Source organism: Dendrobates tinctorius, unplaced genomic scaffold, assembly GCF_039654945.1.
Source record: "Dendrobates tinctorius isolate UK_male_01 unplaced genomic scaffold, ASM3965494v1 ptg000010l, whole genome shotgun sequence".
NCBI classification, from domain to species: Eukaryota; Metazoa; Chordata; class Amphibia; order Anura; family Dendrobatidae; genus Dendrobates; species Dendrobates tinctorius.
Window position 1 is genome coordinate 8,944,473 of NW_027361678.1, and position 17,569 is coordinate 8,962,041.

Sequence of the window (17,569 nt, forward strand, 5' to 3'; positions counted from 1 at the left end):
TAAATCTGTTTCCAATATTGCGCAAATGTTCTGCTAACCGGACATGCAATGGGCGTTTTGTGCGTCCTATGTACAGTTTCCCACAGGGGCATGTAATACCATATATAACCCCTGTGGTATCACAGGTTATGAAATCTTTAATTTTTACCTCCGCAAATTTATTAGTAATCCCTCCCTGTTTTTTAGAGGTCAGTTTTTTACAGGGGCCACACTTTCCACACGGAAAAAAACCCCCTGGTAATTTCTCCGGATTTAAAGTGATACTACTTAGAGGTTTAGAAATAGAGGGGGCTATAAGATTTCCCAAATTTTGCGCCTTCCTAAAAATAAACCTAGGGTATGTTGGTAAAGATTCCCCTATAACCTTATCATTTCTCAGGATATTCCAATGTCTCCTGACAATTTTTTTAAAAATGGTACTATTAGAGTTATATTGTAAAATTATGGGGGTGTCTTCCATAAAAGCATTGGCATTTTTTCTCATACGTTGTTCCAATAATTGATCCCTTGGAATTTTTTCCACTAGTTTTTTTGTTTTCACTAAAGATGTTGGATCATAACCCTTGTTGGAGAACTTCTTCATCATTGCCTCTGCCTCTCTATCAAAATCCTCCCTTTTCGAACAGTTGCGATAGGCTCTAATTAATTGACTTTTTGGAACATTCAATAGCCAGCTAGGTAAATGGCAACTGTCAAGTGAAATAAAATTATTAGAATCTGTAGGCTTATGGTATAATCGCGAGCCAATGGCATTGTTTTCTACAAAAATCTCTAAATCTAAAAAGTTAACTTCTTTTGAACTCGTGGTCATAGAAAATTTTAAAAAGTAGGAATTTTTATTTAGTGAATTAAAAAATTGTTCCAATAGCAAGGGACCACCAGACCATATAAAAACAATATCATCTATGAATCGATGCCATAGCACGAGGTTCGCTAGTAATCTGCCGTCGGGATAGATGGTTTCCTGTTCCCATCTTCCAACGTACAGATTTGCGTAACTAGGTGCGAACCTCGTGCCCATAGCTGTACCCCACTGCTGGGAGTAGTAGTCCATCCCATATCGAAAAAAATTATGAGTTAAAATAAAATTTATACACTCAAGGAGATATTCAATTTGGTCAAGCGGCAGTGAACCATCCTTCCTCAGGAAATGTTCCACTGCTTCGCATCCCTTTTTATGCTGAATGACTGTATACAAGGAAGTTATGTCCAGTGTGCCCAAGATATAGTGGTCACACCAATGTATCTTCTTTAAAATACCTAAAATATGGGTGCTATCCTTAAGATACGCCGGGAGTGACAAATATAAAGACAATCCTCCAGTAGACAGTAGAAAGGACAAGGTTGGTCCGAGGGAACAACAACAAAAAAAATCACAATTAAAAACAAAGCAGAGTCACCTTCCTTTTTTTCAGTTAGGCCAAAAAAGAAACGAAAAAGGGGGTGTAGGGGCGGGGAATCTACCAAAAAAAAGAACATACAACAATCCCCATCAAAGATAGATCAAATATCAGCCCCTGAACAAAAAATATTTAATCTAAGTCAATATCCCCTACAAGAAAATGAATCCCGTTTATTGAATAAAGGTCTGAAGTACGCCCCCAGTGTTAAATTTGATAAATTTCAGGCTTTTGTGGGTGTAAAATTGTTCATGAGGAAACTAGCCCTGAAGAAACACTACATGAAAAAGAAAATTAGTAGCAATATTGATGACCCCATGAATACTCCTGATCTATATATACACACTGGTCTAAAGAAAAAATCTAACTTTAATCCTATACAGGAGTATTCAGAGGCATTTGAAGCTTTTCAAAATAATGTTATACTCGAAATCAGAAAAATTTCGGACAGGCGATGTAATAAATTTAAACACAATCTATCACATAATGAAAGAACAGCCATTAAGCAACTTCAGGAGAATAGGGAGATCACTATCAGACCAGCAGATAAAGGGGGCGGTATAGTAATACTAAACACGTCGGATTATGAGAAAGAAGCACTCCGGATTTTGGACGACAGACAAACTTATAAATTACTAACCCATGATCCTTCTAATGAGTATCTGGTAGAGATGCGGGAATTGTTAAACAAGGGCTTTGAAAAGGGTATTTTAAACAAAAAAGAAATTGATTTTATTAATACACCTCATCCTAGAGTGCCGTACTTTTATTATTTACCTAAGGTGCACAAAAATATGAGCCAACCACCCGGGAGACCGATTATTTCTGCCATTGGGGGTTTAACATCAAATCTATCCAAATTTGTTGATTGTCATTTACAAAGATTGATACCGGATCTCCCGGCGTATCTTAAGGATAGCACCCATATTTTAGGTATTTTAAAGAAGATACAATGGTGTGACCACTATATCTTGGGCACACTGGACATAACTTCCTTGTATACAGTCATTCAGCATAAAAAGGGATGCGAAGCAGTGGAACATTTCCTGAGGAAGGATGGTTCACTGCCGCTTGACCAAATTGAATATCTCCTTGAGTGTATAAATTTTATTTTAACTCATAATTTTTTTCGATATGGGATGGACTACTACTCCCAGCAGTGGGGTACAGCTATGGGCACGAGGTTCGCACCTAGTTACGCAAATCTGTACGTTGGAAGATGGGAACAGGAAACCATCTATCCCGACGGCAGATTACTAGCGAACCTCGTGCTATGGCATCGATTCATAGATGATATTGTTTTTATATGGTCTGGTGGTCCCTTGCTATTGGAACAATTTTTTAATTCACTAAATAAAAATTCCTACTTTTTAAAATTTTCTATGACCACGAGTTCAAAAGAAGTTAACTTTTTAGATTTAGAGATTTTTGTAGAAAACAATGCCATTGGCTCGCGATTATACCATAAGCCTACAGATTCTAATAATTTTATTTCACTTGACAGTTGCCATTTACCTAGCTGGCTATTGAATGTTCCAAAAAGTCAATTAATTAGAGCCTATCGCAACTGTTCGAAAAGGGAGGATTTTGATAGAGAGGCAGAGGCAATGATGAAGAAGTTCTCCAACAAGGGTTATGATCCAACATCTTTAGTGAAAACAAAAAAACTAGTGGAAAAAATTCCAAGGGATCAATTATTGGAACAACGTATGAGAAAAAATGCCAATGCTTTTATGGAAGACACCCCCATAATTTTACAATATAACTCTAATAGTACCATTTTTAAAAAAATTGTCAGGAGACATTGGAATATCCTGAGAAATGATAAGGTTATAGGGGAATCTTTACCAACATACCCTAGGTTTATTTTTAGGAAGGCGCAAAATTTGGGAAATCTTATAGCCCCCTCTATTTCTAAACCTCTAAGTAGTATCACTTTAAATCCGGAGAAATTACCAGGGGGTTTTTTTCCGTGTGGAAAGTGTGGCCCCTGTAAAAAACTGACCTCTAAAAAACAGGGAGGGATTACTAATAAATTTGCGGAGGTAAAAATTAAAGATTTCATAACCTGTGATACCACAGGGGTTATATATGGTATTACATGCCCCTGTGGGAAACTGTACATAGGACGCACAAAACGCCCATTGCATGTCCGGTTAGCAGAACATTTGCGCAATATTGGAAACAGATTTATGGGTCACCCTCTCTCACACCATTTTGCTAATCAGCATGGAGGCTCTATTAAAAATGTTAAAGTTACGGGTATTAAAGTGGTTAAAAAAAGCTGGCGGAAGGGGAACTTTATTCAACAAATGTCAAGAGAAGAAAGTAGACTGATTTTTGAAATGAATACACTTGTTCCTAATGGACTAAACAGCGAGATTGAATTGTTTGCCTTTAATCAATGAACATGGAGTTTGGAGACTGCGGGTATATATGAACTTAATTGAGCACTATAGACCATCTCTGAAGAAGGAATCCGGTGATTCCGAAACGCGTAAGACAGCTTTTTGGTCGTTTTTGTGCTCACTAGCCAGTCACGTGGTGTTCCACGTGACCGTGACGTCACGCAAGGTCCTGCACCTTTTGCTACCTTGCCGGCTTTTGGACTGTACTCGTGCCGTTTTACTCGCCGGGTGTCGGCGGCGGTCACGCGACTAGAAGGACGCTTGCTACCGGCCGGAGTAGCGTCCAATACCTGCATTCACCAACTGAACTCTAACGTTCTCAAGCTCATTTTCGTCAGCATCACTACTGTTTGCAGCGTCATCTGTGCACCGGGACCCTGCTTGAGGAAGGATCCTTCGACCAGTTCCTTACTCATCTGAACGAAGGTATCGGTACATATATTTTGTGAACCAGCTCCATTGTAGATATTTCTTTGCAACCTTTGAATGGTATCCTGCTAGCGCAAATTACTCACTTTTCAATATATATTCTGTTCTATCTAAATATCTTGATTATTGGATCATAAAAATGATTAAATGTCTGAGGTTCACATTGTACTACAATAAATTTTTCACTTAAATATAAGCAATATGTGTGGGAGTCGGAGTCGGAGTTGGAGTCGGAGTCGGTGTAAGGGAAATTGAGGAGTCGGAGTCGCAGGTTTGGCTTACCGACTCCACAGCCCATTTACATACATATAGTTTTGAAGGCTGAAGGAAGACCTTATGTCCATCTAGTTCAGCCTATTTTTAGTGCAGCTGTTCTGCATTGTTGATCCTGGGGAAGGCAAAAAACCCACAGAGTAGAAGTCAATTTTCTCCATAGGGAAAAAAATTCCTTCCCCCTAAGCTGGGTCAACCATCTACCTATAATATTATGTTATTCGTAACAATGGTACTGTACAACGCACCTAAATCTGCTGCGGACCTGCAGCTGCAGAAACGCTGCGTATCCGCAGCAGAATCCGCACCGTGTGCACATACCCGGAGGTTTGGCTTAATGACTTCACAGCCCTGCTACTAGGTGGGATGGTGCACTGAACTATTTGGCCACCGCAAGAGTGCACTGAGCTCCTCATCATACAACTCTAGCAAAAATTAAGAGACCACTGCAAAATTTTCAATTTGTCTGATTTTTCTCTTTATAGGTATATTTTTGAATAAAATGTAAATTGCTCTTTTATTCTATAAACTACTGACAACATTTCTGCGAATTTCCAAGCATTGAGTTTTGTATTTATTTTCAGAAAACGAGAAATTGTCAAAATAAAAAAAATGCAGTGCTTGTAGACCTCAAATAATGCTAAGGCTATGTGCACACGCTGCAGATTCACCTGCGGGTTTTTTCCCGCGGAACCGCAGGTAAAGTGACCTGCGGTTTTGCTGCGGTTTGGCCTGCGGTTTTGCCCTGCAGTTTCACACCTCTACTATGTTAAAGGTGTGAAACCGCAGCGGAATCCGCAGAAACAATTGACATACTGCGGAAAAAAAACTGCAGCAAAACCGCGTGGAAAAAAACGCAGCGTGAGCACTGCGGTTTTGAAAACCCTTAGGGTTACATGGTACTGTACCATGTCTGCGGAACTGTTGCGGTTCCGCAGGGCCAAAACCACAGCAAAAACCGCAGCGTGTGCACATAGCCTAAGAAACATTTAGAAGCAACAATACTATTGTATTAACTAAGGAAGAGTTCAGAAATCAGTTTTTTGTGGAATGATTTTTAATCACAGCTTTCATGCGTCTTGGCATGCTTTCCACCAGTCTTTCACACTGCTTTTGGGTGACCTTATGCCACTCCTGGTACAAAAATTTAAGCAGTTCTTCTATGTTTGATGGCTTGTGACTATCCATCTTCCTCTTGATTAGATTCCAGAGGTTTTCAATGGGGTTCAGGTCTGGAGATTGGGCTGGCCATGACAGGGATTTGATGTGGTGGTCCTTCATCCACACATTGATTGACCTAGCTGTGTGGCATGGCGCATTGTCCTGCTGGAAAAACCAGTCCTCAGAGTTGGGGAACATTGCCTGAGCAGAAGGAATCAACTGTTATTCCAGGATAACCTTGTATGCGGCTTGATTCATACGTCCTTCACAAATATTAACCTGCCCAATTCCAGCCTTGCTGAAGCATCCCCAGATAATCACCGATCCTCCACCAAATTTCACAGTGGGTGCAAGACACTGTGGCTTGTACTCCTCTCCAGGTCTTCGTCTAACCATTAGACGACCAGGTGTTGGGCAAAGCTGAAAATTAGACTCATCAAAGAAGATTACCTTACTCCAGTCCTCTATGGTCCAATCCTTATGGTCTTTGGCAAACTTCAGCCTGGCTCTCCTTTGCTTCTCATTGATGAAAGGCTTTTATCTAGCTTTACATGACTTGAGCCCTGCCTCTGGAGCCTCATCTGGACACAGGGATCTGGGTTAGATCTTTCTAATTTATATTACTTTCTGTATACTTTAGTATAATTGTCAAGCACAGTTATGTGAATGTGACCATTGTCATTGTATATAGGATTCCAAAGCCAGTGTTTTAGCATATGTGAACTGAACCACTGTCAGTTTCACTACTTTTTAATACCTTATTGACCTGATTATAGGTTATTTTTTTGTCTTTTTTTGCCTTGAGGAATGGGTAATATTGTTTGTATCTACATTTTAATCTATATTAAAAGTTATATTTTAGGAATTCTCACTTAAAGTGCTTTGTTGATGACCTATCTTATCTTCCCTTTAAGATGGGAGCCTATGAGCATGAAGATTCCAATGTGGTACTACAGGGCAAGCCACTCAGATGACTGGTTATCCAGTCTGCCAAAGCAGATGATACCGGCCGTATTACAACCATGTGCCCTAGTAGGACATTTGGATAGGGGCTGTCTTCACGACACAGCCCCTTTTATTAATAGTTATTTGTAATTTAGAGTCAGTACTTAAGGAGGGAGGAGTCACGAGATGGGATGTTTTTGTGGTGAAGAGGTTGTTCGAGTCTAGTCACTACAGAGCAGCACACTCCTCTCTAGCATGAGACATGTGGGGCACTGCGGGCTGCAGATGCCTGCCTCAGGGGCCGCATGCGGCCCGCGGGCCGCGTGTTTGTGACCCCTGGTATAAGGCATACATATCCTCTGTTCCCAGGTCTGAAACGAGTGAATCCTCATAGCGTACAGTGCATGTGCTGGGGGGCTTCATAAGTCTGCAGTCACAGAGACTGACTGTAGACTTTTCAGTTTTGACCAGACAATCCCTTTAAACGCAGAATTCTATAGATCAGGTTGGCACAATCTGCTATTCTGAATGTTTATAGAATAAGGCTGGAGAAGAAAATAGCGCAATAGGGTCTATCTACTTCAAGCACAGAATTACAGATGCTCGTGTTTCATGGTGTGGGCTAACATTTAAATACATCCTCTTATTTGCTTGTTTTCCATCTATCTCTAACCCCTACCTCTTCTTTGATTGACAGCTCTGGCTTCATAGAGCCAGAGAAGAGTGGAGATCGAGGGAAAACAAGTAGGTGAAAAGGCATACTGAGGCCTGGTTCACACTTGTGTTTGGGTAGAGTGCGTAGGGCTGCGTTACTTCCTCCCTTAAGCTCCGCCTACTTCCGCATGCGTCCTGCGTACCTATATTTACCATTGGGTATGCAGGTACATGCGTTGTATGCGGATGCGTCCGCATGCGTCGTTTTGACGTGCCTGCTTAAAGCAACATGTTTCATTTCTGTGCAGTTGTCAGGCATGTCAATATGACGCATGCGGACACATCCTCATACAAGGTGTCATGATCCATTAGCACTATTGCACTGTGGTGTCGTTTGTTCTAAGTTTGCCCCCGGTGGTGGTTGGCGTCATTGCACTCTTGTTTCTTTAGTTAAGTGCACATGATTATAATGCAGGTGTGATTGCAGGCTCTGCTATAAAAGAGTCACAGGTGTTGCAATCAGTGTTGGTGATAGTGTTCACTCAACCATCCTTGGTGGAGGAAGGAGCTGGAGAGCTTTCCTTGCAGCACTGTCTTAGCCCTGGTGTGGAAGGAGTCATAGGGGATTTCCTTGTAGCTCTGACAGAGCTTGGTGGCAGCGATTCAGGAGGAGAGCTGCATGCTGGTGGTGGACTCTGTTGCCAGGAGCAAGTGCAACAGAGTAAAGCTAAGTTGTGTTTCCCCATTTGTGTTTTTCCTTAGTGTGTATTAGTACAGCGGTGGGGCCAGTGCCTGCGCCACCCAGTTCCCTAGCGAGGGATAGGTGTAGGGTGTGCTAGGGCGACAGGTTCCTGATCGGTGCCCGGTGCGGAACTGGCATAGGGAACGTTAGGAGCGTTAGGGACACTGACTCAGGGGAATGCAGGAGGACTCCACGTCCCCTTTCCCTATCGCAGGGCCCACCGTTGTAACAGTTTCCCTACCCCTTGTCTTGTTTTAGTTACCAGCCTGCGAGCCATGTCACACAGGACAGTATCACGTGCCGCGTCTTGTTGTTCTAGTTACCGGCCTGCTGGTCGCGTCACACAGGACGGGTCCACGTGACACAAGGCATGTCCCTACATACCCAATGTTAAAGATAGGTATGCAAGATGCATGCCTAAGTAGGCGGAGCTTAAGGGAAGAAATGTGTAAGTAGGCGGAGCTTAAGGGAGGAAGTACGCACTCTACCCAAACGCAAGTGTGAACCTGGCCTTAAATGTTTGGCCACGCCATGGTGCACCAAGCACCTGTACTGCTTTGAACAGTCATTCTGTACTGACAGTCCCTTTAAAAGCATCTTTTCATTTGTACATTTTTGTAGCCTTTTAACTACATCCCAGGAAACATCATCCAGTCCTCAACTTGGTCCCCCGGTCTGAGAGCAAAGCAGACCGCTTTGGCAAAATGAAGCTCCACTCTGGCACATACGGCGTGACCATATGATATGTTACATGTATGTAAAAACCTGACGGGTACTTTGATATGATGGGTGTTGTTGGTAAATGGTATGGTGGATGTTGTAGGTACACCGTATGGTAGGTACATGGTGTGCTGACTGCTGGGTGTTGTACGTACATGGTATGGTGGGTGTGGTAGGTACATGGTATGGTGGGTATGGTAGGTACATGGTGTGCTGGGTGTTGTAGGTACATGGTATGCTGGGTGTTGTAGGTACATGGTATGATGGGTGTGGTAGGTACAAGGTATGATGGGTGTTGCAGGTACGCTGGATGTTGTAGGTACATGGTATGGTAGGTACATGGTATGGTGGGTACAGTAGGTACATGGTATGCTGGGTGTGGTAGGTACATGGTATGCTAGGTGTGGTAGGTACACAGTATGCTGGGTGTGGTAGTTACACGGTATGCTGGGTGTTGTACGTACTGTACATGGTATGCTAGGTGCTGTAGGTACATGGTATGCTGGGTGTGGAAGGTACATGGTATGCTGGGTGTGGTAGGTACATGGTATGCTGTGTGTGGTAGGTACATGGAATGCCGGATGTTGTAGGTACATGGTATGCTGCGTGAGGTAGGTACATGGTATGGTGGGTGTGGTAGGTACATGGTATGCTGCGTGTGGTAGGTACATGGTATGCCGGATGTTGTAGGTACATGGTATGGTGGGTGTGGTAGGTACATGGTATGGTAGGTACATGGTATGCTGGGTGTGGCAGGTACATGGTATGGTGGGTGTGGTAGGTACATGGTATGCTGCGTGTGGTAGGTACATGGTATGGTGGGTGTGGTAGGTACATGGTATGCTGGATTTTGTACGTACATGGTTTGCCGGATGTTGTAGGTACATGGTATGCCGGATGTTGTAGATACTTGGTATGCTGTGTGTGTGTTAGTTACATGGTATGCTGCGTGTGGTAGGTACATGGTATGCTGGATGTTGTAGTTACATGGTATGGTGGGTGTGGTAGGTACATGATATGCTGCGTGTGGTAGGTACATGGTATGGTAGGTACTTGGTATGCTGGGTGTGGCAGGTACATGGTATGGTGGGTGTGGTACAGTAGGTACATGGTATGGTGGGTGTGGCAGGTACATGGTATGCTGTGTGTGGTAGGTACATGGTAGGCTGGACGTTGTACGTACATGGTATGCCGGATGTTGTAGATACATGGTATAGTGGGTGTGGTAGGTACTTCGTATGCTGGGTGTGCAGGTGCATGGTATGGTGGGTGTGGTAGGTACATGGTATGCTGTGTGTGGTAGGTACATGGTAGGCTGGACGTTGTACGTACATGGTATTCTGGATGTTGTAGATACATGGTATGGTGGGTGTGGCAGGTACATGGTATGGTGGGTGTGGTAGGTACATGGTATGCTGGGTGTGGCAGGTATATGGTATGCTGGGTGTGGCAGGTACATGGTATGCTGGGTGTGGCAGGTACATGGTATGGTGGGTGTGGTACAGTAGGTACATGGTATGGTGGGTGTGGCAGGTACATGGTATGCTGTGTGTGGTAGGTACATGGTATGCTGGACGTTGTACGTACATGGTATGGTGGGTGTGGTAGGTACATGGTATGCTGGATGTTGTACGTACATGGTATGCTGGGGGTGGCAGGTACATGATATGCCGAATGTTGTAGATACATGGTATGCTGCGTGTGGTAGGTACATGGTATGGTGGGTGTGGTAGGTACATGTTATGCTGGGTGTGGTAGGTCCATGGTATGGTAGGTACATGGTATGGTGGGTGTGGTAGGTACATGGTATGCTGGGTGTGGCAGGTACATGGTATGGTGGGTGTGGTAGGTACATGGTATGATGCGTGTGGTAGGTACATGGTATGCAGGGTGTGGCAGATACATGGTATGGTGGGTGTGGTAGGTACATGGTATGATGCGTGTGGTAGGTACATGGTATGGTGGGTGTGGTAGGTACATGGTATGGTGGGTGTGGTACAGTAGGTACATGGTATGGTGGGTGTGGCAGGTACATGGTATGCTGAGTGTTGTACGTACATGGTATGCTGTGTGTCGTAGGTACATGGTATGCCGTTTGTTGTAGATACATGGTATGGTGGGTGTGGTAGGTACATGGTATGGTGTGTGTGGTAGGTACATGGTATGCTGGACGTTGTACGTACATGGTATGCTGGGTGTGGCAGGTACATGGTATGCTGGGTGTGGCAGGTACATGGTATGCTGCGTGTGGTAGGTACATGGTATGCCTGTTGTAGGTACATGGTATGGTGTGTGTGGTAGGTACATGGTATGGTGTGTGTGGTAGGTACATGGTATGCTGGACGTTGTACGTACATGGTATGCTGAGTGTTGTACGTACATGGTACGCTGGTTGTGGTAGGTACATGGTATGCTGCGTGTGGTAGGTACATGGTATGGTAGGTATGGTGTATGTGGTAGGTACATGGTATGGTGTGTGTGGTAGGTACATGGTATGCTGAATGTTGTACGTACATGGTACGCTGGTTGTGGTAGGTACATGGTATGCTGCATGTGGTAGGTCCATGGTATGGTGGGTGTGGTAGGTCCATGGTATGGTGGGTGTGGTAGGTACATGGTATGGTGGGTGTGGTAGGTACATGGTATGCTGGGTGTGGCAGGTCCATGGTATGGTGGGTGTGGTAGGTACATGGTATGCTGGGTGTGGCAGGTACATGGAATGGTGGGTGTGGTAGGTACATGGTATGGTGGGTGTGGTAGGTACATGGTATGGTGTGTGTGGTAGGTACATGGTATGCTGGACGTTGTACGTACATGGTATGCTGGGTGTGGCAGGTACATGGTATGCTGGGTGTGGCAGGTACATGGTATGCTGCGTGTGGTAGGTACATGGTATGCCTGTTGTAGGTACATGGTATGGTGTGTGTGGTAGGTACATGGTATGGTGTGTGTGGTAGGTACATGGTATGCTGGACGTTGTACGTACATGGTATGCTGAGTGTTGTACGTACATGGTACGCTGGTTGTGGTAGGTACATGGTATGCTGCGTGTGGTAGGTACATGGTATGGTAGGTATGGTGTATGTGGTAGGTACATGGTATGGTGTGTGTGGTAGGTACATGGTATGCTGAATGTTGTACGTACATGGTACGCTGGTTGTGGTAGGTACATGGTATGCTGCATGTGGTAGGTCCATGGTATGGTGGGTGTGGTAGGTCCATGGTATGGTGGGTGTGGTAGGTACATGGTATGGTGGGTGTGGTAGGTACATGGTATGCTGGGTGTGGCAGGTCCATGGTATGGTGGGTGTGGTAGGTACATGGTATGCTGGGTGTGGCAGGTACATGGAATGGTGGGTGTGGTAGGTACATGGTATGGTGGGTGTGGTAGGTACATGGTATGGTGGGTGTGGTAGGTCCATGGAATGGTGGGTGTGGTAGGTACATGGTATGGTGGGTGTGGTAGGTCCATGGTATGGTGGGTGTGGTAGGTACATGGTATGGTGGGTGTGGCAGGTACATGGTATGCTGGGTGTGGCAGGTCCATGGTATGGTGGGTGTGGTAGGTACATGGAATGGTGGGTGTGGCAGGTACATGGTATGGTGGGTGTGGCAGGTACATGGAATGGTGGGTGTGGTAGGTACATGGTATGGTGGGTGTGGCAGGTACATGGAATGGTGGGTGTGGCAGGTACATGGTATGGTGGGTGTGGCAGGTACATGGAATGGTGGGTGTGGTAGGTACATGGTATGGTGGGTGTGGTAGGTCCATGGAATGGTGGGTGTGGTATGTACATGGTATGGTGGGTGTGGTAGGTCCATGGAATGGTGGGTGTGGTAGGTCCATGGTATGCTGCTTGTGGTAGGTCCATGATGTACACTAGGCCCGTACATTGCAGGACTCGTTATGACCTGGGTGTGGCCGCTCGCACTATAAGCTCCTCCCCTACGTCTTTTCTAGGCGGCAGCAGCACGTGACTGGAGCCTCGTGTTCTTGCCGCCGCAGATGCCAGTAGGTGACGTCACTAAACACATCTGCGCTTGCGCATTCGGCTGAGCCTCTTCTAATAACTTGAGGACAGAAATAAAAACAACGAAATAAAGCCGCTCTGCTCGTAAAGCAATAACGGGGCCACGTCTCCTGCAGAGCGCGGGAGGACGGAGCTGGGACCCGGCCGCCGCTCTCGGCCTGGAGGGAAAGTGTGAGGTATGCAGCGCCTGGAGGACAGGCACAGCTGGCGGCGAGGATACCTGTGTGACGGCGCACGTACGGCATGTCTCCGGGATAGTGTGTGTCGTGAGGAGAATTATCAGGATAGGATTTTGACAATCGTGCTGATATGTGACAGTCGGCTCGTCCAGGATTATGCCAGCCCACTGGCCCAGACTGCACGGGGGCTGCTCACACAGTGTTCTGGCATCAGGCAATGACATCTGTCCACAGACTGGCCTCGTGCTGGGCAGCTGTGTCTGCAGTCCAAAGCCTTGTAGTGGAGAGTGAAGGGTTACTAATTAGTGTCTGGACACCACTGCCATCCCTAAACTAATGTCTGCCCCCATGTATCACCAGGCTCCTGCCATCCCTAAACTAATGTCTGCTCCCATGTATCACCAGGCTCCCGCCATCCCTAATGTCTGCCCCCATGTATCACCAGGCTCCTGCCATCCCTAATGTCTGCCCCCATGTATCACCAGGCTCCCGCCATCCCTAATGTCTGCCCCCATGTATCACCAGGCTCCTGCCATCCCTAAACTAATGTCTGCCCCCATGTATCACCAGGCTCCTGCCATCCCTAAACTAGTGTCTGCTCCCATGTATCACCAGGCTCCCGCCATCCCTAATGTCTGCCCCCATGTATCACCAGGCTCCTGCCATCCTTAAACTAATGTCTGCCCCCATGTATCACCAGGCACCTGCCATCCCTAATGTCTGCCCCCATGTATCACCAGGCCCCTGCCATCCGTAAACTAATGTCTGCCCCCTTGTATCACCAGGCTCCTGGTATCTCTAATGTCTGCCCCCTTGTATCACCAGGCTCCTGGTATCTCTAATGTCTACCCCCTTGTATCACCAGGCTCCTGGTATCTCTAATGTCTGCCCCCTTGTATCACCAGGCTCCTGGTATCTCTAATGTCTGCCCCCATGTATCACCAGGCTCCTGCCATCCCTAATGTCTGCCCCCATGTATCACCATGCTCCTGCCATCCCTAAACTAATGTCTGCCCCCAAGTTTCACCAGGCTTCTGGCATCCCTAATGTCTGCCCCCATGTATCACCAGGCTCCTGCCATCCCTAAACTAATGTCTGCCCCCTTGTATCACCAGGCTCCTGGTATCTCTAATGTCTGCCCCCATGTATCACCAGGCTCCTGCCATCCCTAATGTCTGCCCCCATGTATCACCAGGCTCCTGCCATCCCTAATGTCTGCCCCCATGTATCACCAGGCTCCTGCCATCCCTAAACTAATGTCTGCCCCCTTGTATCACCAGGCTCCTGCCATCCCTAATGTCTGCCCCCATGTATCACCAGGCTCCTGCCATCCCTAATGTGTGCCCCCATGTATCACCAGGCTCCTGCCATCCCTAATGTCTGCCCCCATGTATCACCAGGCTCCTGCCATCCCTAAACTAATGTCTGCCCCCATGTATCACCAGGTTCTTGCCATCCCTAAACTAATGTCTGCCCCCATGTATCACCAGGCTCCTGCCATCCCTAATGTCTGCCCCCATGTATCACCAGGCTCCTGCCATCTCTAATGTCTGCCCCCTTGTATCACCAGGCTCCTGCCATCCCTAATGTCTGCCCCCTTGTATCACCAGGCTCCTGGTATCTCTAATGTCTGCCCCCATGTATCACCAGGCTCCTGCCATCCGTAATGTCTGCCCCCATGTATCACCATGCTCCTGCCATCCCTAAACTAATGTCTGCCCCGAAGTTTCACCAGGCTTCTGGCATCCCTAAAGTATGCCCCAATGTATCACCAGGCCCCTGCCTTCACTAATGTCTGCCCCCATGTATCACCAGGCTCCTGCCATCCCTAAACTAATGTCTGCCCCCATGTATCACCAGGCTCTTGCCATCCCTAAACTAATGTCTGCCCCCATGTATCACCAGGCTCTTGCCATCCCTAAACTAATGTCTGCCCCCATGTATCACCAGGCTCCTGCCATCTCTAATGTCTGCCCCGCATGTATCGCTAGGCTCCTGCCATCTCTAATGTCTGCCCCTCATGTATCACCAGGCTCCTGCCATCTGTAATGTCTGCCCCTCATGTATCACCAGGCTCCTGCCATCTCTAATGTCTGCCCCTCATGTATCACCAGGCTCCTGCCATCTCTAATGTCTGCCCCTCATGTATCACCAGGCTCCTGCCATCTCTAATGTCTGCCCCTCATGTATCACCAGGCTCCTGCCATCTCTAATGTCTGCCCCGCATGTATCGCTAGGCTCCTGCCATCTCTAATGTCTGCCCCTCATGTATCACCAGGCTCCTGCCATCTCTAATGTCTGCCCCTCATGTATCACCAGGCTCCTGCCATCTCTAATGTCTGCCCCTCATGTATCACCAGGCTCCTGCCATCTCTAATGTCTGCCCCTCATGTATCACCAGGCTCCTGCCATCTCTAATGTCTCTGCCCCTCATGTATCACTAGGCTCCTGCCATCTCTAATGTCTGCCCCGCATGTATCACTAGGCTCCTGCCATCTCTAATGTCTGCCTCCATGTATCACCAGGCTCCTGCCATCGCTAAACTAATGTCTGCCCCCCCATGTATCACAAGTCTACTGCCCCCACCAAAGAAAGTCTGACCCTCAGCCATGTATCACCTGCCCCTTGCATGGGGGAGACCAAATCACCCGCTGGTGGTGTCAATGCCTCTGGTTCTCCCCTTCAGTGTGTCAGCAACCATTGGGAGATTTGGCTCTGGTTTTTCCCCTGTGCTTTGTGTGTTTATTGCCACGTTTCTCAGGGACTAAGTATTTTTTTTTTATCCATGATGGAGAACAATCCACAGGACCCTGTTCTCACACCGACAGGAGAATGCGCTGGGGGACAGAATTGTGGTGTATCTTAGCACGGAGGGATCACATAGTAGGATGACATTGATGTCCGGGGATAGTGTTTTGGGAACTTTTGGTTGTCGGCTTGTGCACAGGTTGCAGATCTGGTGGATTTTTGATGCGTTTTTGCCATGCAGATTTGCAAGCAAAACCTCATGCAATCCTGATGTCAGCAAAGTGAAATACTTGCAGATTTGGTACAGAAAATAATCTGCAGCATGACAATTCTCTGTGCTTTTTTGCCCTGCGTATTTCACAATTGACTTCATTCAAATCAGTCAAAAAGGCAGGTAAAACACGCACCAAAATGCTCCTTTTTGCAGCTGTGTTTTTCCTGACAAGAACTTCAGAAATGAAGCAGAAGTTTCTGCATCCATTAACTCAACGTGTGCACATAGCCTAAAGCGTTACTTTTTTTTTTTTTGCCTAAACTAAACGTCATTAAAGGTTATTTTTCGCTAACTACAGGGAACCTCCACTGATCAAGCGTGTGACCATTACTCTATACACTACCATATTTTTTTTGTTCTTTTTTGAATAGCAAAACTTTCATAGTTGCCTTTGATGTAGGAATGCAAAATATTCTTTTGTTGAGTTATTTGTCAGAGGAATACAATTTTTTTTTTTTTTTTTTTTTTTTTCTTTTCAGAAAGATGCAGATGACGGTTTAATAATCTTCCACATCTTACAGCCGCCATGGAGGAAGAAGCAACTCGGATAGATGGCACAGAAGGCAAAAGCAAACCACTGTCTAAAGCTCCTGCCTTCTTTGTCATCCTTCATCCTTCGCACGGTGATGGTTCGAAAGAAGAAGGGATCCTGGTGGCCAACAGGGATATGTCTTCCGTAGCTCCGGTTATCACAACTGGTCCCAATGAATCAAAATCTGATTTCTTTCTTTCAGCTAATTGTGTATCTGGGGAGATTACCGTGACCCTAGACAATAATAACATGTGGAATGAGTTTTACCGCTGTAACACTGAAATGGTCCTAACAAAGCAAGGAAGACGCATGTTTCCCTATTGTCGATATTGGATATCTGGTTTAAACCCTTATCTAAAATATATCCTCGTTATGGATATCACTCCTCTAGATAACTACCGTCATAAGTGGAATGGAAAGTGTTGGGAACCTGGAGGGAAAGCAGATCCGCATGTTCTGGGCAGGGTTTTCATTCACCCAGAGTCTCCATCTACGGGGCAGTACTGGATGCATCAACCGGTTTCTTTCTATAAGCTGAAGTTGACCAACAATATTTTGGACCAAGATGGTAACATCATTCTTCACTCCATGCATCGCTACTTGCCACGTCTACACGTGGTACCTGCCGAAAAGGCCTCTGAGGTAATTCAGCTCAACGGACCCGATGTTCACACTTTCACCTTCCCACAGACAGAATTTATTGCCGTCACAGCCTATCAGAATTTCCAAATCACCCAGCTAAAAATCGATTGCAACCCTTTTGCTAAAGGCTTTAGGGAAGGGATGGTAACAGGACGACCAGGTAAAGATGTGAAGCTTAAATCTGAATCGGAAGTGGACTCTTCAAGCAGTAAAAATGATGTGGAAAACGAGGATCCCGGCAATATGGAAAAGCTGCAGGAATTATTTCGAATGTCTGAGTATTTAGATTGTGACAAAGAGAATGAAAGATTCAGCACAGTGCAGGATTTACTGAGGTTTACCAAATCCAAGTCCGAGCTTGCCAAAAATTCTAAGCAAAATGAAGATGTCATTAAAAGGTAAAGTAATAGCCGTGTATCTTTTCCGTGTGA

At 45.9% G+C, this 17,569-nt stretch overlaps 1 protein-coding gene across 7 annotated transcripts in view; it reads left to right on the forward strand.

Moving 5' to 3' along the window:
- Positions 1-17,569, forward strand: part of MGA (MAX dimerization protein MGA) — a 242,418-nt gene that overhangs the window by 9,380 nt on the left and 215,469 nt on the right. For 4 of the 7 annotated variants that reach the window (XM_073586410.1, XM_073586450.1, XM_073586460.1 and 1 more), the window contains exons 1-2: positions 12,754-12,939; positions 16,444-17,536. In XM_073586410.1, the coding sequence (XP_073442511.1) occupies positions 16,491-17,536 (1,046 nt within the window). In that variant the 5' untranslated portion in view covers positions 12,754-12,939; positions 16,444-16,490. The other 3 variants (XM_073586415.1, XM_073586424.1, XM_073586433.1) reach the window with 2 other exon arrangements.